Here is a 22,152-nt window from a genome sequence, read left to right as displayed (position 1 = left end):
AAAGCAACTTACAAATGTGACTGAATACAATTCAAGAAGTTGAGCGCCTTGCTCAAGCAACTTTCTGTGTACTAGTCAAGTACCTTAACAACCGAGCTACCACTGCCTCCACGTTTCTCCTTCATTAAACCTGTCGCTCGAGTTTTCCTTAACACTTTCTGTGGTCATTTTCTCTTTTATCTCTATTCCTGACATTCTGGTATGCATGGTTGCAGCAGCCCAAACATTAGCACACGTGTTGCTTTTCTGCTCCTGCACTTTGTGCCGCGCAGTCCACGTAACCTGACGGTCCTGGATCTCTGGATCGCTGTTCCAGCCACGTTATTGGTTCGGCGCGGCACTATTCTCAATATCATTGGCTCGTCGTGGTGTGCGTCAGAACATGGGTGTAATGCGTCCTGTCGACGTCGAGTCCACCATCTAAGACGTTTCTATCGAGAAAAGTTATTTCGAGACAATTATCGTATTATCGCTCTGCCCTACTTGTTTGTAATGTACCGTTGCATACCAGGGTAAGAATATACAGATTTTGCACACCACATAAACGATCTACTGTATGTTTATGTCTACTTAATATAACAATAACAACTCATTTGCCCACTACATAGCAAGATAGCTAGCGTTAGCTAACTAGTATAAACAAAGTAGCTGCAATGGCCAGCTACCTAGGTTAACTAAGTTAGTATGATTATCTAGCTATCTAATACAGTGGCTATTTGAAGAACACAGTTTTAAAGGTATTTAAGTAATCTTTGTGAAAGCTCATAACATCACAACAGAAAATCTGCTGTCCTTTAAAATAACAGTCGGTCTTTTCATTTTAACAGCATATTCCGACTGAATGGGGGGAGACGTCTTGCAAATAAATCATGCTTCCAGTCATTTTCGTTTTTAGACGGGTGCATACATATAACGCCATACAGACCAGTGCAACCTGTGACAGATATTCTGCAGCAGCCCTGGACACGCAAGCCAGTGTTCTGCCGTTTTATGAGCTCCTGTACGCGCAGGTTGCCCAGCGCCTTTCCAGTAATAGACGGTGCGTTTCAGCCAATACACAGCCATGTCTTTGAAGCAAATTTACGGAACAGTCAGGTGTGTCAACAAAGGTATGAGTAAATTAGAGACATGAAATGTTTGGTTTTAACTGTTACTCTTTAATACAGATCATTCTAACTACATAGTCAAGAACATAACGCTGGACTGTAAAATGTTTTTCATTCAGTCAAGTCACATTGAACATCTACTTCATTCAAGATTATTTATATGTCCAGGTACATGGAACTCAAAAAGGAAGTGTCAAAGGGGGGTGGTGAAAAGGCTATTGCCCGACACACACAGAAGAAACAGAAGATTCTAGTCAGAGACAGACTACATAAATTGTTGGATGATCAAGATTACCTAGAACTTTCTCCCTTTGCTGGGCTGGGTTTACCCTATGGGAACATTCCGTCAGCTGGTTGTATCACAGGTACCTAACTGAACTAATAGAAAATTGGCTTGTAAATGTAGAAAAAAAACAAAAAACTATAATGTTTGCAGTTTATGATGATCTAAAGGTCTAATATTTTACCTAATTGCATCGTGTTTTTCTTAGTGTACAAATAATGACAAATTGGTGTTTTTTACTTACAGGCATTGGTAAAATTAATGGGCTTTGGTGTGTGTTCATTGCTAATGATGCCACAGTAAAGGGAGGCACATCATTCCCTATCACAGTAAAGAAACAAGTCCGGGCGCAAGAAGTGGCCATTCAGAATCGTCTGCCTTGTGTATATTTGGTTGACAGTGGTGGTGCCTTCTTACCACTTCAGGTACGTTTTACATTTAAATTCTTAATCTTTATCATGATGACAATAGCTCATTATAAATAACGTTTACAAAAATCTTTTAATCTTTCAGTCAGACATCTTCCCTGATAAGAATCACGGTGGACGTATTTTTTACAATGAAGCTATAATGTCAGCATTAAAGATTCCACAGGTATTACGAATAAAAAAAGAAACTTATTTTGTGACTTATATTTGCGTACTAATGTACATGTTCTTTCTGTTGTGTTTTACACTTTGGAGTATGCAGATGTTACTGTTTAATTTTTATTCACAGTATGTTAGTGAGTTCTGTCATTTTGTGCATGACCTGCAGGTGGCAGTAGTTTGTGGGTCGTGCACAGCAGGTGGAGCTTATGTCCCCATGATGGCAGAGGAGGCGGTAATGGTGCACAGAATAGGGACCATATTTTTAGGTGGTCCACCCCTAGTTAAAGCCGCCACAGGTGAAGATGTGTCTCCTGAGGATCTTGGAGGGGCCAGGTTGCACTCAGAGTGAGTTACTCAGTATAATCGGAAAATAGACCCACATCTAAGCTGCACCAAGCTGCTTATTATATATGCAATCTTTAAGAAAGCTAAACAGCTGTACAAAACCTTTTTTCTTTTTAGATGGAAAAAACCAAATACCAGTACTAACCACATTTCCACATACAATAAGTTCTGTATGGATTTGAATGTGGGCTTAAATAGATGGAGTGTTAACGGCATTCTTATTTGAATAGATGGCATGTAGCCCTCATTGGTTAGGTTATCCCCTAAAGTTGTGAGAGATCAGTCACTATATCTGAGCGTTGGAGCATACCCCAACACACTCTGTCTGCGACTTTTTTTTTTTTTTTTGGACGAGCAAAGGTAAGAGGTTTACCATCATCTGTATTGTATTGCTGTTAAGGTGTTGAGCAGCAGTTGATCTAGAGGCATGCAAGCTATCTGCTATTACCTAACAAAAAATTGTGTTGGGTGTGATGAATTGCAGTAATTTTGAATGACTTTGCTCTTGTGCCAGGGTGAGTGGCTGCGTGGACCATTTTGCTGCGGTGGAGAATGAGGCGTACGAGTGTACCAGGAACATCATCTCCACTCTCAACTTTGAGCTTCCAGGGGAGGGGGATATAGAGTCTGAGGAGCCAGTGCACAGCATGGAGGAGCTCATGGGCTTTGCACCACGCAGCTACCATTACAGCATGGATATCAGACTGGTGAGGTGAACACTCACTACATGCATTCACATTCAGACCCAGGAAAAGAGATGTTTGTCTTAAGAGTATTCCTGCTCCTCTTCTCCCACTTTTAGATCGTGAGTCGTCTGATTGATGGTAGTAGGTTCCAGGAATTCAAGGCTCGCTATGGTACCACTCTCGTCACTGGGTTTGCCAGAATCGAAGGGTAAGAGTTGTAGGTTTAACTTGGCAACTACCATCTGCCCACGGAATAAGATGAAAATACTATGCTGATGGATCAACCTTTGTATACACAGCCTATGGGTTCCCTCACACACTCCCTCACACAGAAAAAACCTCTCCAAGTGAATTTGTTCGTAATGAGTTTGTAATGTGTGTGTGTGTGTGTGTGTGTGTGTGTGTGTGTGTGTGTATTTTATATGAATGAACCAGTAAAACACTAACCTATGTGAGTCGAGGAGAGGTCACATCCCGATTTAGCTCCTGGTCCTTGAGAAGGTGCTGGGTCTATCAGAAGCTAAAATTGTTGAAAGACTAATGTAAAAAAAATTAAACAGTTTATTTCAAACTAAATAGTGATGATTGTTGCCAAAGCCAGTCATGTTGGTTCTTACATAGTCAAGATTAAGATGCTTTAATGAGAGTTTGGTCATGGTGATATCAGTACCAGAGTGAAAACTAACCCTGAAGGCATGGCACCATTTCCCTGTACTGATTTAATGTAAACATCTAAATATACAGCTTGGTGAAGGAAAATTGATCTGGTTTAGGTCAAAGGAATACTGTGGCTGTCCCAAGTTTTATTGCACATGCAATATCATAAATACATGAATCAGGCCTTTGGGCTATACAAGAGTTCCTAAAATTATGTTAATTCCAGATCTCTGTAGTCAGTTAGTTTTAAATTTAGTTAAAATATATTTAAGACAAGGCAATATTTCCATCACTGAACAAGTCATTGAATTTACGTTGAGTAAATCTAAATTGGCTGGAAGAAACAGGTAGAATCCAATTTAAAATAGGGGATTTTTACATATTGGGCCTTGTAAGGAAAGGTCTAGAGATGTGAAATGCTGTCAAAGTTGTACTGATCAGCTTTAAGGTTGATATTACTGAGTTTCAGCACTGATCAGCTTCAAGTGCGATGCTGACAGGTCTTAGCAGTTGGATTGTTATGGCAGCAGAATGTACTGGTTTAGATGGCTTAAAACAAAGATGCTTAGAACTATATACTGAGGGAACGCTTTTTTATTCCTGTTTTACCAGACATCAGGTTGGCATTGTTGCAAACAATGGAGAGTTAACATATGAAGCCTCTCTAAAAGGTACCCATTTTGTTCAGCTGTGTGACCAGAGGGACATCCCTCTCATCTTTCTTCAGAACACAGCCCCTGAGCCTGACCATACACTCACACAAGGCAAGGTGAAGCAGCACCACCAACGGATGGAGTTCACATTCTTAAACAAGCTTTTATATGAATAAGTAAATAAAGAAATAAATGTAAAAAGGTTTAAGCGCATCCACTAGTTTCAGTTAAGCAATTTCAGTCGGTTAGATACTAAAGCACGACTTGATGGGCCATTTTAATCTTATAACGATGACCCTGCCGCTACAAGTTCACAGTGTGACTCAATACTAAATCTTAACCATTTAGTTTAGTAGTCTACTTGCATTTATTAATCTAGCCAAGTCACGTTCTTTAGTGTAAACCCTCTAACTGACAACATCAGTGGTGTTGTAGGTCCAAGACCTTTCATAGTTATTGTTTGTGTTTCTTGAATGTAGCCTGCATCAGTTATTGCAGGGTTAATGTTGGTTATTTTAGAGCCAGAGTGGTAGAAAAGACAGTGTACTCAAGAAAGTGCTAAAATGTGGTTCAAGTAGTGCTGAAATGTAGTTAATGTCTATAAGCTGTTTTGCTTTATATACAAAATACACAGTTTTTCCTGTGCTAACTACATGTTTGTAGTTTATTCATTCATTCGTTTGTTTCTACATCTGCCTCTCTCAGGCAGAGTCCCACAGTAATAAACTCAAAGCTCAGGGAACCATGATGTCTGCTGTGGCCTGTGCTTCTTCTCCTAAGATCACTGTGGTCATTGGTGGCTGTCATGGTGTTGACAGCTATGCCATGGTCAGTACCACAACTCATTGCACATTAATTTATTATTTAATGGCCTCTGAATACAAAATATTTCAAAATAGTGTTGTTAATACATTTTACATCTGAATTTGTTTCATTTTAGTGTGGAAGAGCTTTTGACCCCAACTTCTTGTTTCTGTGGCCCAATGCTAAAGTTTCAATTTTGGCCCCAGACTTTGCCGGAGCCCTGGTCCATAACAAAGACAAGGCCATGAGCATTAATGAGCAGTAAGAGGCGCTTGTTCTGCGTTTGTTTAATCGTCCAGAGGATAGCTGAAGGCAAACGAGTATTTGTAGGACCTTAGTAGTGTCACTCTTGTCTTACCAAGGCTTAACATTTTTTGATCATTTATATAAAATTATATAGATTATTGCTTTTCTGCTTCTGTGCAGGCTAAAAGAAGAGAGCTCAGCATTCTACTCATCAAGCAGGCTCTGGGATGATGGAGTGATCCTTCCACAAGACACCAGGAAGGTAAAACACCCTGTAAAAATAAACATACATTAACTCATCTGATGCCAAGTCAACTTATGATGAATTATGTAACAGCTCTGTGATGATGCACATTTGTCCTTCTTACACTAATCTTATGAGATGTGTATTTTAAAAGATGTGCAGACTGGAATTTATATCAAATTTAAATGACAAAGTGGAGGGAATCCAGAGATACCTCACTCAAAGTCCAGCTTGTCTGTATTGTATTTGATTAAAATCAGATGGGGGATTCCCCAATGGGGATAGACAACAGAAATATCTTTGAAATACCTGATAAGAAAACAGACCCCAAACTTATCTCATTATCTTAAAATGCTGAATTGTGTGTTTGTTTTCATAGGTATTGAGCAAATGCTTGAAAATAATCAAGCAACAGGAATATCAGATGGGTGGAAAGAAGCAGAAATCTCCCCTTTTTCGAATGTAACACTATATCTGCAAGAGCTGTGTCACTGGAAAGGCTTTTTATAGGATTGCGTACAGCCATAAGGATTTTTGTTGTTTATACTATACTTTTTCCTGTAAACTACCAATTAAAAGCAATGTATTGTCATTGGTGCTTAAAAATATATAAAAATTCAGCGTACCTGAAAATTAATGTTAGCAGCATTTATGTCCTCAGCAACAACAACAACAACAACAAAAATCTGACATTTGATTGCATAATTGAAATCTCAAAGGAAACCTTCATAACCTTTACATTTAGTTTAGCATTTTGCGGGAACTGTGGTTAGCACAACCTTTAAACTACTAGCAGTTTGTAAAACATCATATATACCTTGGATTTAGGCCTTGAACATGCCGTGAAAGGTAACTGGAATGATGACATCCACCGATGCACGTGCTACCTCAGTTAGATCAGTAGCACTGAGTATTAGGAGGTAGGCTGGATGTTGGGTAGATCCTGGATTTACTACAATGCTCAGAAGAACACCTTAGAACACATAAAGGACGTAGTATGTACCCCAGTAACTTAATTAGCATACTTAACTTCCTAATCTGTTAATGGTTAAGTGGTGATGAAAAGAATTAACTACTCAGTTACTTGGGCTCATGATATTTACCATCATCTTCACCTTGTGCGTCTGGAGTTTGCACAAACAAAGGCTCAGATGGATACGAATCTGGTTCCTGCCAAGCCCAGGTCTCCTTGCTCTTCACATTGAGCTTACAAATCTGTGTTTCATAACATGTAATATCCACCACTAAGTGCACATAGCAGGAGTTGTAGCCATTTGCAAAACATTTTTAGTCTTTTACCATACCCACCCGATCAGGGATAAAGTGGTTCAGTCCAAGTCCATAGGCAAAAGTGTAGTCTTTGCCAGAGTGTTTTCTGTAGTTGATCTGAGGAAACTCAAAAGCTGGTGTATGTAAATTTTTACCTACATTTTAATCGTGATATAAACAATATAGAATATTATTTCAAGATGTCTTTAGATTAGAAGAGTATCTGAGTTGATTAAACTGCTGTTCATGGCTGTACTGGTTTCCTGTTTGAACCGGTTGAATATTTACCCTGCCTTGGTGCAGAGAAAAGAACCTCAGGTTCTAGCCAAACCGTCCCCTCACTGCCCATGACTGCAGTGGCAGTGGTATATGGCAATGAGATCATGTTCTTTCCTGGCTCTTCCTGTCAGTCAATGAGCAAACAAACACACACATGGCAAACCATTATACCATAACCTGAGAGTCCTGAGTACCTGTTTATACATTTCATTCAAAATATGCTTTATATTCAGGAGCGTATGTATTCTAAATGGAAATGCTGTAGATTTATTTGGTGACACACAATAATGTGATGCAATGAAAAAAATAATATTTTTCACAAATTATTCCCTTGCCCGGTAGGTGTCTAAACAAGTACATTTCTTACCCTGTAGCTGTCTAGAGGAAATGCATATCTTACCTGGTAGATGTCAAGAGGAAGCACATGTCTTACCCTGTAGCTGTCTAGAGGAAATGCATATCTTAACCGGTAGATGTCAAGAGGAAGCACATATCTTATCCTGTAGCTGTCTAGAGGAAATGCATATCTTACCCGGTAGATGTCAAGAGGAAGCACATATCTTACCCTGTAGCTGTCTAGAGGAAATGCATATCTTACCCGGTAGATGTCAAGAGGAAGCACATATCTTACCCTGTAGCTGCCTAGAGGAAATGCATATCTTACCCGGGAGATGTCTAGAGGAAGCACATATCTTACCCTGTAGCTGTCTAGAGGAAATGCATATCTTACCCGGTAGATGTCTAGAGGAAGCACATATCTTACCCGGTAGATGTCTAGAGGAAGCACATATCTTACCCAGTAGATGTCTAGAGGAAGCACATATCTTACCCGGTAGATGTCTAGAGGAAGCACATATCTTACCCAGTAGATGTCTAGAGGAAGCACATATCTTACCCGGTAGATGTCTAGAGGAAGCACATATCTTCGTACTTCTGGCTGTGGTGCTCTCATTGCAGTTTTTTTCACCTCCTCCCAGTTCTGCTTTAGGTTTGCCAAGTACAAGTAGTTATACACGAACTCGTACCTGTGAGTGAAAGGCCCAGCTGTATCAGCTTGGTCCTGAAGGCCAATGGAAATGCGACCTACAAAACGGTTTTGAATATCTGTCTCCTTTTTCACACCCTTAGCCCCATTTGTAATTCCTGTTTACACTCACCACCAACAATCAAATGCTGAGTGTTATACTAACATGGTATTGGCACTATAGTGAGTTGTGTAGGTATTAGTGCATCATTACTACAGTTTGTATATGTCAGGGCCACTGTCTGCCAGTCAAATATATTCCACCAGCAACACTCCTGTGTTTAGAAATTGACCATTTAGATGGAGTTGGAGGATAGCTTATCATGCATCATACCAGCTTGTATAACAGATGGGTTATAGTATCTAACTACAAACATGTGAAACATGTATTTCTAATAAATAATAAATACATGTTTTAATAAAGTGGGTGGGTATATGTTTTTTTTCCTTCTTTTTAATCAATCTTTTCAGTAAATCATTTAATCTTACTTGGTGTTTGTGGACAACAATGGTTCATTTTACAAAACAAATAAATAGATCAAGAGCAGATCACCCTTTCCAGGTGCACAGGTCCACCACTATGAAACCTTGGTCTTCATAACAGTTTATGTGATGAAAGAGATTGAAGGCAGATGCCCTGAATTTGTGGCCAATATATTCTCCAGGATGTTTGGCAGCCAAATGAAACCATGTCTGGACAGAGAATATAAATACGCTTTAAGTCACATAAAATACGAAGATAAAATGTCAAGCCAAATGACTGAAAGATAACTTACTCCCATCTTGTCATTTGACTCAAAGCAGTCCATATAATTTGTCCCTGTGATACTCCAGCAACTCAAGAATTTCAAGAGGTTAATCTTTATCGGGGTCTCAACGAACACAAAGTACTTCTCTGTCATACCAAAGCTAAAATTGGGAGGAACAAGGATTATCATTGCTGTTTTTGGGGATATAATAAGCCAATAAAATAGAAATTCTGTGTTTTTCTAGAATTGCTGCAGAAGTAACATTCATTTTTCAGCACAAATATTTAGCTTACCTGTGAACATAAGATGGCTTGAATCTCTCACTGCTGGGGAACTGCACCACAACTTTGGACTTTTCAATTGGATCAGATTTGTCTGAGTAACAAACACAATCCTATAATAACAACATACTAATAAATCTTAATAACAATGTCTATAAACTAAGTGTCAAACTAACCTTTCTGTGATGGGGGGATTTTGACAATGTTATAAGCCAATGACAAATTCTTCCCAAAACAGTTTCCAATGTTGTACACTGTGCCATCTTGTTCAATGTGTGGATGTGCAGTTGCACCATTGATTGAGACATAATTGCACAAGTCTACCTATAAAGAAATAGATTTATATTCTTATTACGCAGATTTACATTCTTATTAGACTTAACAAGCTTTATTTATATAGTGCTTTTCATATATAATAAAAGCTCAAAAATAAAGTATTAACATGTATGGCATTTGATAGATGCTCTTTTCCACACTGATTTACATATTTGTCAGTATGAGAGTATGTGTGGTCCCTGGGAATCAAACCCATGATCGTGTTGTTACTACACCATGCTTTACTTGTTCTCCTGCTACAAACTACTATTAATATGCTATACTTATGTAGTATTTTTGACTCAGAATGTTGCCTTTTAAAATTGTACTGTATCCAGGTAATACGGCAAAACACAAATTGTGACTAACCTTTTTTATTGTTTCCAGTGTGTCTGGATTTACTTTGGTAATAAAGTTGGTCTCTGTGCAAGCATAGAAGTCTTCACCAATTGGGATCACATTCACTAGGCAGTTGTCTGTTACTTCAATGCCTTGGAAGTAAGTGAAAAACCTATTGTACCCAAACACAATATAAGTAAACAAGGTATTCTAAAATTTGATTCAATTTCTTCATATAAAAATGCTTTATAAAGCAAACCTGGAGAAGATGTTTTTGCAAGGATCTGGATAGGCTGCAGTGCCAAATTCAGTGATCACAATCCTTTTCTCTGTCAGAGCACGCACATAAGCATCCGTTCTGATAAACCTGTAGTTAAATATTTGGTAAATGAAGGAGTAATTTACTACAGGATAATATAATTCCACAGATCAAATTCTGTCTGTTTTTGACTGTTTTTTCTAAGTGAGCAAATGGCCTCTCTCTACAAATCCTCTACCAAGTAATTTTGAGAGATTATCCATGTTATGAATTGTAGCTCTGGAGAGTGTACCAAGTGAAATAGATAGGACACATGAAATCTTAAGTGAAAATATGTCTTTGCACAACTGAGAATATCTTAAACTAGTCAATGAGTCTCATTGGATTTCTGTCATTTTGGGTCTAAAGACTATAGGCAGTCTTGTGCAGTAGAGAAATCCATTTTTAGGCTGATACTTCATAAATACTGTTATAAGATACATGTATATTTAAGTAAAATGACATTTTGAAAGAGAAAATAAGTAATTTGGGCACATGGAAGTAGAGCATTTTATAACTAATGAGTTAAAACTAGACAATTTCTGTAATTTTAGACAGCTGGGAGCAGATCAAGTTCAAGTTTTGTTTGTTACAAACAGGGGATGTGCAATGTACATTCTTTGCAGTAAAAAGTTCGGATACAAATCTTTGAGCTACAAATAGCATCACAACATATACATCATAGCATTGTCACAATCATCTATCACAGACGTCGTAAACCAGACAGAAGATAAAATACAATAAGCAAGAGACAGTGGTGGCAATATTTACAAGCAGTAAACACAAGTCTGTGGATTGTGAAATATTGAGTTAGGGAGCTGGTATGTCCAATTCAAGTAATTTAAACAATCTAAGATCAGTAGTTATAAAGTTAGCACTTACTAAAACTTGGAGACAAAAAATGTAGGCTGTACTTGCGATAATAAGTGACATGCCCAGCCTTCAGGTCGAACTTGTGCATGAGTGCCTGGCCATCAAAGAGGTGGAGGAAGGGTTCATCTCCGATCTCGAAGAGTCCAGGGCCCAGACGAAGCAGACTGCCATGTAGCCATGCTGGAATTTCCCCTGCGAGAAGCCACAGACACTTTTACCAAGCAAATTCTTAAACCCTTGAGCTATTATAAAACTGAAAATAAAACCCCAACAGATAAACTTGGATACAAGTTAAAAGTGAGACTCATAACTTAAATTTACTATATGTAAATTATGTAATCTATATGTAGCATATATATTTCAGTGCTTGAATTTATAATAAGAAACATAACACTTAAGTTTCTGAAAAAGACAAACCAGTGACTTGGGCAGGTGTGGGCTCAGCGAACTCCTCACATGTCTCAAAAAGCTTTTTGTATCCGCCAGCAGGATGCTCGGTTCTGGAAGTGAAGTAAATGACCAGAAAAGGTCCCAAAGAACCATGTAGCGTAGGATATTTTCATCAGGTGACTCAGATACAAGCATCCCAGCATGGCTAGCAACGTTTGCATTTTACAGTAAAAATGTCTTAGGTCATATGTATGTTACAGCATGAACTTAAAACAAAATTTTACAGTTAACAAGGGTACCATGAGTAAAACTGTCATCACTCAGACATTCCAAAACAGAAATGCAACATAAATTTTTCTGCTCACTCACCGGCTAACCATGTTGATCTGGGCATGAGAGAAAGAAATGCAGAAATTCATGTCTTTGTAGATAAAGAATGCAAGTGATCTCCCAGGCAACCAAAAAACACTGAACAAAACCTCCTTTGTGCCCAGATTATGGGTAGTTCAATGTGTGGTCCTTCTCAGGGAAGCCTTGCAGTTCTAATTTCAAACAACATGACACATTTTCTGAAGGGATGCGAATGAATTTAAGTCATAAGGATGCTGAAGTGCCAGGTGAGGAATCTGCGTCAGTTCTGTATGATTGGTATCAAATAAATGACATTATGACACTGCAAGGGAACAGAAGAACAGCCTTTGCTCCTTTGGGAAAATCCAGCCAAACTACTGAGAACAAGAGTGGTAAATACTGTGGTTTAATTAAAATATTTTTGTTGACTCTGTGGATTTGTCTGTGCATTTTCAAAAAACAACAAAAAATAACACAAAGGAAATAACAGAGAGGTAAAATACTGCTTAAAATCAAACCCATTTGGCTAGGTGTGGGCATAGTTCTAATAGAAGAACATTTGATTGACAGGCCACTGTCAGACTCACATCAGGGGTAAGAGCAGAGTTCTGGCACTAGATAAGCCTCATTCATGGGTGCTGATAGAATGGTAGGTTTCTGTTTTTTCCCCTTTAACAATAGGCTTAGACACAAATGGCTATCCTCTCTGAAGGGGATATCCCCTTTGACTTCACTGTAAAATAATTTAGTACTAACTACCTTCAGGTCTTCCTGTAGTTAATGTTGCCTACATTAAGTATATATTTATGGAAGCTTTATTCCACAATAAGACACACCGATTTTACATCAAAAGGGTGTAATTCTGGCAAAATACATCAATCATTTATTAAACATTTGAATAGCATTCACAGGTCACATGTATATGTGTGCCCAGAAGAGCAAATTTAATCTAATTGGAAAGAAATTAGGGCTTTTGGGTCACTTTTTTTTTAGCCTAACCATGTTTAACTACTACAGATCAGAGTGCACCCACCCAGTCCTTGGGACCAGAGTGCACATCTGTGCTTGCAGCACACCTGTGCAAGGTATTCGGCTTAAGGATGGCTTAATGGCTTCATTTTGCAGTGTTGGGAACCATGATGAATCTAAAGTTCAAGCCACCTGATGTACTGAATTAAGAAACACTACTAGACCACAGTTTAATTATTGCTGGGATTATACCTCTTTTCTGTGAAGCATCACTAGCTTTGTCTCAAGTGCTGCTTTTATGTTTAAATGAATGCAACAAGAATTCCCCCCCCCCCCCCAAAGAAAAGCACCCAAAATGTTTAAAGATTAAAATTATTGATGTCAAAATAATTTTTACATAAAACAAACAGCAAAATGCAGTTAATATTACTGATCGTGTCTGTGAAAGCTGTGTGAGAATGTGAAAGGGATTAATCTCTTTTGCTCTAGCTTTAGTATACAGAATCAGCCAGGCTCAGAGCAGCATGGAATTCATCACCATTTCTTCTCTTTTGTTAACAGAGAGAATTAACTTAACAGCTCACTGACAAAAGAGCCAATTCATAGGACAAAACAGCACACATTCATAGGGAACCAAGCTTTATTCACAGGTTTCTTGCATAGCACAAATTAAGCAGAAATTCCACACCAAATCAGTATATATTCTGACAGAATTAACATTGTATTGTAAATACTTATTCAATACATGTTCTCAACTAAATTATAGAACTTGAACTGCCACCCACGCACACACACATACGCAGACCCACCCACACACACACACACACACACACACACACACACACACACACACACACACGGCAGTTAAAGCCTATGATTTTTGGGATGCCTGACCAAAGAGTACAGTAACGGGAAAAACAAAAAAAGTCATATATAAAATTATATGCAGGTCTGTTAAAAACATTAGATTGTCAAGATGCATCAACTGTTGTGGTAACACCTCGCTTAATAAGTGAGATAAACAGTGCAAAATCACTTCCATCCCATAGAGGGATAAAAAGACCGAAGGTCTGAGGTGTCCAGTCCCTTGCCTTTACTTCTGCTGGACAGGCTTAATTTACAAGCAGGCTAACAAATCCCACGGTCATGAAATAACCCTCCAAAATATGTCAGTTAAACATGATCACATAACAGAATTATAGCATGCCAATTCAGACTGAATCACGTCCTTAATAAAAGAAACACAGCCCAGAAATTAACCTGCCAGATATTATGCATGGCATTTAAGAACACTTAAAATGAAACACTTAAAAGTTAAAATATAGGGGTAAAAATGTACTTGCAGAAACAAAAAAAATTATAAGATGAAAAAGAATAAATAAAGCAAACCTGAAACAACTACACAATACACTATACTAACAATAAACAAGACATACCTTCATTTCACTTACAGCCTTGCTTCGGTTAAACAAATTGGGTTAATCTTATTGTAAACATTTAATGTGAGTTTCACTTGCCTGACGTTCCAAGTAGTTGTTTGTACACAGGACTCAGTCTCCCAAAAGCATCACAGAGTTAATTCTATTTAAAAAACCAAAAGTTCAAAATGACCTTCAATACAATTTTGGAAAAGACTGACCCCAGGCTGTTGTCCGAGTCTCCCAACAATGAATGCGTTTGAAATAAATAGTAATTAAATGAAGAGAGACATTAGAAGACATGAAAAGTCAAATGTATTAAAACACTAATATTCTACACCCATAACTGAAGTAGCTGGCATGACACTCAAACACTTAATCCCAGGCTATACTCTAAATCATTTGTTCTCCCAATCCTGGAAATCCCATGCACTGCACAGGCTCTACTCTAACACACCTGAATCCACATAGAGGGTATCCAGGACAGAGTAAAGACCACTGGGGGGGGAAATCAAATCAATGACAAATCCCTGAACTGCATGTACAAAAACACCTCATTTAGCTATAAAGTGTTTTTCACAAAACAAATAGGACATTCTGTATGTACAACGGTACACACATGCACGCACTCTGAGGTTTTCAGTTTCGAATACTGAATGCTCTAGTCTTCTTCATGCCAATCAACATTGGCGGTTTGATCTTTGGTTTATTTGTAAAAAGTTGCGCCTCACTCTCCGTGGTGGGGAAGCGGCGAGAGTAGATATCAGGATACTCCTTCTGAAACTGAGAAGACAATATGGGTATAACCGCACAATCCAACAGTGTGAAAACCATTATGAGACGTATTCAGATGTTGCACATTCAAATCAGGCAAGCCCCCGACCCAAACACGCATTTCGTAGGCATGTTACCAGTTTGAGCTTCTTTTTCTTCTCCTTGGCCAACATGGCTTTGTCCTTGATGAGGCTTTCCAGAAGGTCGGAGACGGCCGCCTGAGACAAGGACAACTTCTGCTCCTCAAACTCCTGCATGCTGATCTGCCTGCAGAATGAGTAGGTTGGCACTGTGACGCCGGAACCCACACCAGGGTGTCTCACCTATGAGGGACAAGAGGATCCATTTGTAAACGAATCACTGAACTGATCAGTTTTACAAGCCTTTGGTGTAGAATTATATACCTGCTATGACCATTTGATAATGGAATTGATTGTAAACCATAAGTGTAAACTATACAATGCTTGCAGGTTATCCATCAAAGGGCATTATGGTTTATTAGTAAGCTAAACGACGATTTCCTTCTCAAAATAGGAAACCTCAAAGATTTCCATTCATCACTGCAGAGAAATGCAGGACAAAAATATTGAGTTAGAAAGCTGACAAGATTTCCTCCAGACATCGCTCTTATTCCAACTCTTTACACTAGCACAAATCTAAGAGTGGATTTACTATAAATCAGATTATCTTAAATGGTACATGACTCATGAATGAAAACATTTAGCCCTTGCTCTGGGTGACGCCCAGAAAGATTGTGTTGCATCACCTGTGATCTGAGGTAAGCAATATGGTCCTCAACAGCATTACGCAGGTACAAAGGCACTTGCATGACCTCCTGATGATGGTCCATGAGGAAGGACAGCAACCTGGTGGCCAATAGCTCATCCAGATCCATATCCTCCTCGCAGCTCAATACACAGCGAGAAAATGTTTGCACCAACTAGACACACACACACACACACACACACACACACACACACACGTTTTATGCACTACATAAATACATTTCTTTATTCATTAGCTGAAGAAAAAAAGGAGGGTAAAAACAAAGCATTTCCCAAAGGCAGAACAAAAGTAATTTAACCATTACATTACATTACAATAACTGTGTCTGTTAACTGCTAAGTGCAAGATGATGTGTGCAGAACACTGTTTAACAGTAGCTGGCAGCGACGGAGGTGCACAGGGCTGTCAATGCTCACCAGCGTGCGGGTGCTAATGACGTCGTGCAGCTGTGGCATGTCCACGTTCTGGCTCATGCGCGAGACCATGCGCAGGAGCAGCTGCAGCTTGCGGCGAGAGGCGGGTGGGAGGAGCAGGGTGCAGAGCTGTAGGGCTTCGATGGCTAGGCGCTCCAACGCCGGCTGCAGCAAGGCTGCCCAACAAGCAGAAAGAACATAGTAAAGGTGGGACTTTTCACAGCGTAACAATACAGCACAGCCCATATTAGATAGGAAATGAGAGAAAATAAGAGAATGTCACCTAGTATTCAACCCAGCTGGTAATCAGCATAACTAACTAAATCATATTGAATGTCAGTTACTCAGAGTTAAACAAATGCTTATGTAGTACATGAGGCAGGATGTATTAAAGAAAGCTTTGTGTAGGTCATACACAACACAACTGAGTTTGTGTTGAGGAGGAATATCAGAAAAACATGCAGGTCAACTGAAAATCTTTCCAATCTGTTTACAAGCTGCAGCAAACACACAATCATTGTAGATATGTCTTTACATCAAAAATTATATTTAAAGAGAAGTAGATTGTTTTGAAAATCCATTGATAATTGTTTAAAACAACCATTTTAAAATACCAAAACTAACTGGATTGATAACATGCAAAAGAAGAGAAATTATTGTTAATAAGAATGCTACGAGATGTGTCACGTGTGTTAGAAAAGACTGTTAGACAACATGCACAGAGCCACAAACAACATAAATGCAGGAAGCTCACATCCTGGTGGTGTTGTGGACAGACTCATGCAGGCCTTACTTTGCTCAGGACTCAGGCGACGTGCAACAGAAGACACTGAAGGGAGAGCGGGCACAGGCCTGCACAGATCCAGAGAGCTGTGACAGCGTCTGGTCAGAGCTGGCCCTATGCCCACATCCAAGCAGCTTCCATGCAAACGGTCCGAGCCGAGACCTCTGAGGCTAATGGTGGAGGAGAAGTCTGGTCTCATAGTGATTTCTGCTACTGGAGCATTTATGCTAAAGGTGCTGGCAGACATCGGCGCGTGCTCCGCTACATTGACCAGGTCAAGGCAGTTTCCGATGCTTCTGGGGCGGGGCCTGAAGGCTCTGTGGTCGGTTGGGTGGTCCAAGGGAAGATGTGAGCTCAAGTTGTTGCTACTGTTTTGAGAGAAGTGCATGTCACCAGCCCCACCCGCAGAGGCGTCAGAGGAGGGGCTGGCCCTGGAGGAAGAACCCTGACCTTCAGATTTAGGATCCATAGCTTCTGGAGAACTGGTTTGGGAGGATGTACGGTCACTGCTATTAGTCCTGGAGGATGAACAGTCACTGCCATTAGTCCTGCAGGAGGTGAGGCTCTCGGCCGACCTGAAGAGCTCACGTTTTGAGCACGAATCAGCCGATTCATCCAGGATTCTCTCCAGGGAACAGCTTCTGGGCCGAAACCTGCTAACTGGAGCACCGGTGTTGGAGCGTGCTCTTGGGGCTGCAGACCGGGTCTTTACTTTGGTGGTGAGCACCTCTCTCATGGGAGACTCATCCTCCTCAAAGGACTGCTTTCTGATCAAGCTCAGCAAGAGGCATTCGGTGGAGCGGAAGAGCCTGGCGTTGTTCAGGTGAGGGGCTTTGGCTGGCTGCTGACAGCTTGGCTCTTCTAAATTTTTGCGCTTTCCCCGCTGAATTCTAGGAGCCGTGACGTAGCCACACAAAACTAGCAAAGGACCAAATAAAGCATGAACAACCAAGCAGACAAGGACGCTGGGGAAAGAGGAAGTACTTGCACACAAAACACACAAAGGTTAGTTTAACAAAAAAAGGTGTACGGCATCAAAAGCAGTTCGACATGCGCAATCTGTTAATCTGGGACAACTTCACTTCGACAGGGAAAAAAAAACCAAAAAAAAAGTTAATCCATTTTAGTATTTTATCCCTCTTACTCTTATTGCCATTTCACTGCTGTGATCTGATACTGGTAATGACAATAAATAAACAGTGTCTGGCATTATTTTTCATTTAGAGGGATAAAATGTGAGTGTGGGGAAAAAAACCCGAAAAGTTTAAATGAGCAGCATCCCTCATTCTTCAAAAGGTCACAACGAACGTGTTAGAATAGCAGTGAGGACCGAAACGTTTACACTAGATCCACAACCAGGCTCAGTCAGCTAACTGGTAATGCGTGTTGTTGTAGATATAAGAGAGACAATACGACAGGGCTTATAACAGGCTGACAAATATATACATACAGCCGACTTCCACACATACCCAGGATGTTAACAAACAACTCGTAGTACTGAAAGGTAAGAAGCGGCTGAGGGAGACTGCAGAAGTAGTCAGAGACCGTTCTGAAGACGTCTCTCTCAAAGCCTGGATAAGACGGCTGGGTTGAATCAAACTTTGGCCCTTCAAATGTCAATAAAAAAGAAGCATAGAATAAACAAATGCACAGGGAGAAAGAACACATTTTAATGTATCTATGGTGCTAATTTACTGACACTTTATAAAAGGGTGTTTGGCACCTAACCACATAATTGCAAAATTATTTTGTGCAACATCACACAGCTACAATAAAAAACAAAATACAAAAATTAACAGAGAAGGGCACTGAAAGCTTCATTTATTTATTGATAATCATTTACTACCTAGGCTGAAATTTAAATGGCCTTTAGTACATTTTTAGTTTTCCAACCCAACAACAAAACTTCAGCAACCTCTTTCCAGCAAGTATCAAAGATCAGTTTGACCGGTTACTTAGATGTTTTAAGGGAACAATACTCTTAGAAGGCAAGACCTTTGCCTAACTAACTACAAAGCTGTAATTTTAGCACAAACAGCACAGCACATTACCCCAAGAACACCACCATCATGGCCAAATATGGTGGAGGGATTTCTCTCTTCATATATTACCAAACAAAGGCATGGCAGAGGATACTGCTGACTAAAGACCTACCACCAAGTAAGAGTATCTAAAATCACTTTTAGTGACATCAGTGTGAGCTTTACTATGAACATGTAGGCTATTAACTATTATATCATTGAAGATTTGAATTGTATTCATACTTACAGTTTGCAAGACATTTCATAGCAGACAAAACCCAATGGGGCAGATCATCTGTAAATAAAAACATTAGGCTCTGAGCATGACCACAGCAAATGTGTGTTCCAGCGCCACGACACTGAGCTTTATTTCCTTACCCATTCTATCTTCTAGAGCAACAACTCCATGCTTGTTGACTTTGGTCATGTTATAAATAATGAAGTGAGGACAGACTTGTGCTGGATTCAAAATATCATCCAAGGAGGGCAAACCCAACATCTTCTGTAAACTGATGAAATACAACAACATAACATTGTAAAATAATACAACAACACAGACCATGTCTTTATAACAACAAAGCTTCCTGCACAAGAGCAATGCAGCAAACAAATTCAAGTTTTAATCTTTGTCAGTCATTTAAAGCTTTACGGTGCCAATTTGGTCCCATTTCTGCCTTCTTCTGTGTAACTTACTGTGTTAATGTTACAGTCTTCCAGATGTCCTGAATGTCTTCCTCTGTGATATCTCTATAGTCCACAGTCTCATCTGATGGTGTGCCAGTGGGTGCATCTTCTGCTGGTGGAGCTATATTTTCCTGTGGGGCAGTGTGCGCAATTGGATCACAGAAAGATGCAGAAATCCTATGAGAATTCATTAATTAAATTAAAAAATAAAAATCACTGTGACCTGGACTCACTTGGATTTCTTGAGCAAATTTCTTTGAACCTCTTAACTTGAAGAAACCTTCTTTTTCCTTTAAAATCACACTCTTTCCCCTTATACTTTGAGGACAAACAGGAACTGGCTTCAGTGGGGATGTAGATGGAAACCTGCAAACATTCTTCTATAAAAACAGGCCCAAGCACTGTCCCTTTTCCATCAGAAATTTCCACATTTAAGTAAATAGTGTATAATAGATATCGCTATATCCAGCCTACCTGTACAGAACACTGTTGTCTTCCAGATGTTCCAAACCCCATCGTCCTTTTACATCCTCAATAACATGATTTTTTAAAAATTTCTTCATCAGCTGAACAGTCTGTTGCCTAGTGACTTCTGGCCCAAAATTGCTGTTGCTCCTCAGAAGTTCGTGCAACCAGTCAACGGCTGCAGTTGCGGTAAAGCAATTCGTGTAAACCTTGAAGTGCTGCCGATGTTTTTTCAGAGGCATTCCCGCTCGGAAAAGTTTAGTCACTTCATTCCACTACAAAAACATATGAAAATTCAGTGTTGATTGTTACTGGTCTGTCCTTCCCAAATGAATGCCATTTTCAACACCGAGATCATAGCATATTAAAACGAGCCGGGTATGCACGTTAAATTACAACTAAATGGCACAAATTGTACAAACTAAGGGTGCACGGACCATGTTGATGCCTAAAAGCAACAAAACAACCAGCTAGCTCCACATCGAGATATGTTGGCCAGCTAAAATGTAATTAGCTAGCCAGCAAATTAGCCAGATTGATTTCTTACCAGTTTAGTGGCTCTGTATGGACCGGGTGTGATAATATGCGTGTCCATCGAGACGGTGCCACTGACATCCGAGACAAAATGGCTTGATAACGATACGCTTAAATGTGTAATATCTGTCATTTATTTATACACAAACAGTACTTCACGACTTCCAGCCAAGTCGAAACGACAAAACAATCTCGCTAGCTAGCCAGCTAACTAGCAGAAATCTTAACCCAGGTTCCCACACCAAGCGTATCGTTTGAAATTAAGTGGTTGTCTCAGGGAGACTTCTGATTGGATCGCTTGTTAAACACGTGATTAAGTTGCCCCACCCACCACCTTATGCGCTACCATGTACAAGGCTATCCATAATAAACGATTAATATGTCCTATAAATATAATTTTCGTTACTGCGCATTTTTATGTTGTAGGAAACGGGCTTTCCGTAGTAATGGGAGCGATAAATAGGATACACAGGGTGTATAAAGATTATCTTAAATCGTAAATTACGCTATGTGAAAATGTCAAGCATCAAGGTTTTAAACCTGATCCGGGCAGCTACTAGAAGCCATTGAAGGGAGCACAGCAGTGGAGTGACATGTGTGAACTTCGGAAGATTGAAGACCAGTCGTGCTGCTGCATTCTGGACAAGCCGTAGACTTCTGATGGCTCTTAGAGGAACACCAGCAAGTATTGAATTGCAGTAGTCTATCTTTGAGATTACAAGAAACTGCCCAAGTTCCTGGGCAGCTCCCTGCAAGAGAAAAGGCTGAATCCTTCGTATGTTACAAAGGATAAATCTGCAAGCCCGGGTCAGATTTGAAACATGAGTTGAGAATGACAAATGGTTGTCCACAGTTATGCCCAGGCTATGAGCTATCTATCTATCTATATACAGTGTATATATATACTTAATCTAGTCTGCAGCTGAATGAATTTACTTTACAATAAAACTGTTCCTTGAAAGCCAGCACATGGGTAAGGAATTGAAAAGCAACCAGGGACACCTGCTGAAGCTTTATGCTGTGAAGTAAGTCGATATGAACATAGAGATGTGCATCTGAATAGAGTTCCAAATGAAATCAGCATGCGGCACACAGCACATGACATTCTAACTGGGAATCTGCGGTGTAGTTTTATGGGAACGAATAAAGTCTCCTAGGTAACGTGTATCTAAAATTTTTAAAGTATTATTTTAAACACTATATAAAAATGGTAATTCCAATATGGGAGACCGGGTGCAGTGTTCAGTCGTGTACAAAAGTTTTGAGACTGACAAATTTTGGTTTTCACAACATTTACTGTCTCAGTTTTTTAGATCCTTTTGTCAGATGTTTATATGGTATAGTGAAGTACAATTAAAAGCATTTCATACATTTTTAAACTTTTTATTGACAAATACATCCATTTGAAGAAAAGAGGTAATATTTACTGTGTTGCCCCTTTAAGACTTCTGTAATTCCCCTTGGCATGCCAAATATCAGCTTTTGGGCAAACATTGCCAATATATATTATGAGGGAAAATGC

The 22,152-nt window shown here is 39.5% G+C and overlaps 3 protein-coding genes across 11 annotated transcripts; 1 reads left to right on the top strand and 2 right to left on the bottom strand.

The window, feature by feature from the left end:
* The first annotated feature begins 178 nt into the window (after positions 1–178).
* si:ch211-198n5.11 (methylcrotonoyl-coenzyme A carboxylase 2) lies at positions 179–6,247 on the top strand. Of its 7 annotated transcripts, none has more exons than XM_027016035.3 (13): positions 184–512; positions 1,011–1,109; positions 1,275–1,471; positions 1,636–1,814; positions 1,903–1,983; positions 2,146–2,324; positions 2,839–3,031; positions 3,127–3,218; positions 4,280–4,436; positions 5,026–5,148; positions 5,261–5,385; positions 5,551–5,632; positions 5,994–6,247. In XM_027016035.3, the coding sequence occupies exons 1-13, from the start codon at positions 202–204 to the stop codon at positions 6,078–6,080; spliced, it is 1,905 nt and encodes a 634-aa protein (XP_026871836.3). In that variant the 5' UTR covers positions 184–201; the 3' UTR covers positions 6,081–6,247. The 7 variants fall into 7 exon arrangements, 5 of the variants coding, with proteins under 5 accessions (XP_081563842.1, XP_026871836.3, XP_026871834.3 ...); XM_027016033.3 differs by having other exon boundaries at positions 187–512; positions 828–1,109; XM_027016037.3 differs by having other exon boundaries at positions 425–512; positions 1,011–1,095.
* LOC113581111 (retinoid isomerohydrolase RPE65) lies at positions 5,504–11,899 on the bottom strand. Of its 2 annotated transcripts, none has more exons than XM_035522014.2 (15): positions 11,801–11,899; positions 11,459–11,541; positions 11,083–11,233; positions 10,130–10,237; positions 9,901–10,042; positions 9,393–9,540; positions 9,229–9,310; positions 8,963–9,095; positions 8,740–8,879; positions 8,058–8,187; positions 7,172–7,286; positions 6,923–7,038; positions 6,718–6,829; positions 6,432–6,587; positions 5,504–5,642 (listed from the first exon to the last, which is right to left on the bottom strand). In XM_035522014.2, the coding sequence occupies exons 1-14, from the start codon at positions 11,848–11,850 to the stop codon at positions 6,439–6,441; spliced, it is 1,659 nt and encodes a 552-aa protein (XP_035377907.2). In that variant the 5' UTR covers positions 11,851–11,899; the 3' UTR covers positions 5,504–5,642; positions 6,432–6,438. The 2 variants fall into 2 exon arrangements, with proteins under 2 accessions (XP_035377907.2, XP_026871840.3); XM_027016039.3 differs by having other exon boundaries at positions 6,923–7,017.
* Positions 11,900–13,373: 1,474 nt separating this feature from the next.
* On the bottom strand, positions 13,374–20,857 carry depdc1a (DEP domain containing 1a). 2 transcript variants are annotated; one of them, XM_081708007.1, is made up of 12 exons: positions 20,644–20,857; positions 20,106–20,371; positions 19,865–19,997; positions 19,641–19,762; positions 19,326–19,456; positions 19,195–19,242; positions 18,396–18,533; positions 16,936–17,844; positions 16,146–16,318; positions 15,710–15,883; positions 15,081–15,266; positions 13,374–14,952 (listed from the first exon to the last, which is right to left on the bottom strand). In XM_081708007.1, exons 1-12 carry the CDS (start codon positions 20,761–20,763, stop codon positions 14,809–14,811), a joined length of 2,544 nt encoding a protein of 847 aa, XP_081564133.1. In that variant the 5' UTR covers positions 20,764–20,857; the 3' UTR covers positions 13,374–14,808. The 2 variants fall into 2 exon arrangements, with proteins under 2 accessions (XP_081564133.1, XP_026871852.2); XM_027016051.3 differs by lacking the exon at positions 16,936–17,844.
* Between the last annotated feature and the right edge of the window lie 1,295 nt (positions 20,858–22,152).

Source organism: Electrophorus electricus, chromosome 25 (assembly GCF_041902795.1).
Source record: "Electrophorus electricus isolate QZ-2024a chromosome 25, ASM4190279v1, whole genome shotgun sequence".
NCBI classification, from domain to species: Eukaryota; Metazoa; Chordata; class Actinopteri; order Gymnotiformes; family Gymnotidae; genus Electrophorus; species Electrophorus electricus.
Note: the sequence above shows the minus strand (reverse complement) of the source record. Positions and strands in the feature narration are given on the sequence as shown.

Bases quoted from the DNA above. Each gene is read 5' to 3' on its own strand.
- LOC113581111 (XM_035522014.2), bottom strand. From the start codon at position 11,850: ATGAATTTCTGCATTTCTTTCTCTCATGCCCAGATCAACATGGTTAGC. The intron at 9,541-9,900 runs GTTAGTCACAAT...ATTTCTTTATAG, and splicing joins CACTGGAAACAATAAAAAAG to GTAGACTTGTGCAATTATGT. The intron at 7,287-8,057 runs GTAAGATATGTG...ATTGACTGACAG, and splicing joins TTCCTCTAGACATCTACCGG to GAAGAGCCAGGAAAGAACAT.
- depdc1a (XM_081708007.1), bottom strand. From the start codon at position 20,763: ATGACAGATATTACACATTTAAGCGTATCGTTATCAAGCCATTTTGTC. The intron at 19,457-19,640 runs GTAAGTTACACA...GTATTTCATCAG, and splicing joins AAGACTGTAACATTAACACA to TTTACAGAAGATGTTGGGTT. The intron at 14,953-15,080 runs GTAACATGCCTA...TTGTCTTCTCAG, and splicing joins AGAAAAAGAAGCTCAAACTG to TTTCAGAAGGAGTATCCTGA.
- si:ch211-198n5.11 (XM_027016033.3), top strand. From the start codon at position 202: ATGCATGGTTGCAGCAGCCCAAACATTAGCACACGTGTTGCTTTTCTG. The intron at 4,437-5,025 runs GTGAAGCAGCAC...TGCCTCTCTCAG, and splicing joins ATACACTCACACAAGGCAAG to GCAGAGTCCCACAGTAATAA. The intron at 5,633-5,993 runs GTAAAACACCCT...TTGTTTTCATAG, and splicing joins TTCCACAAGACACCAGGAAG to GTATTGAGCAAATGCTTGAA.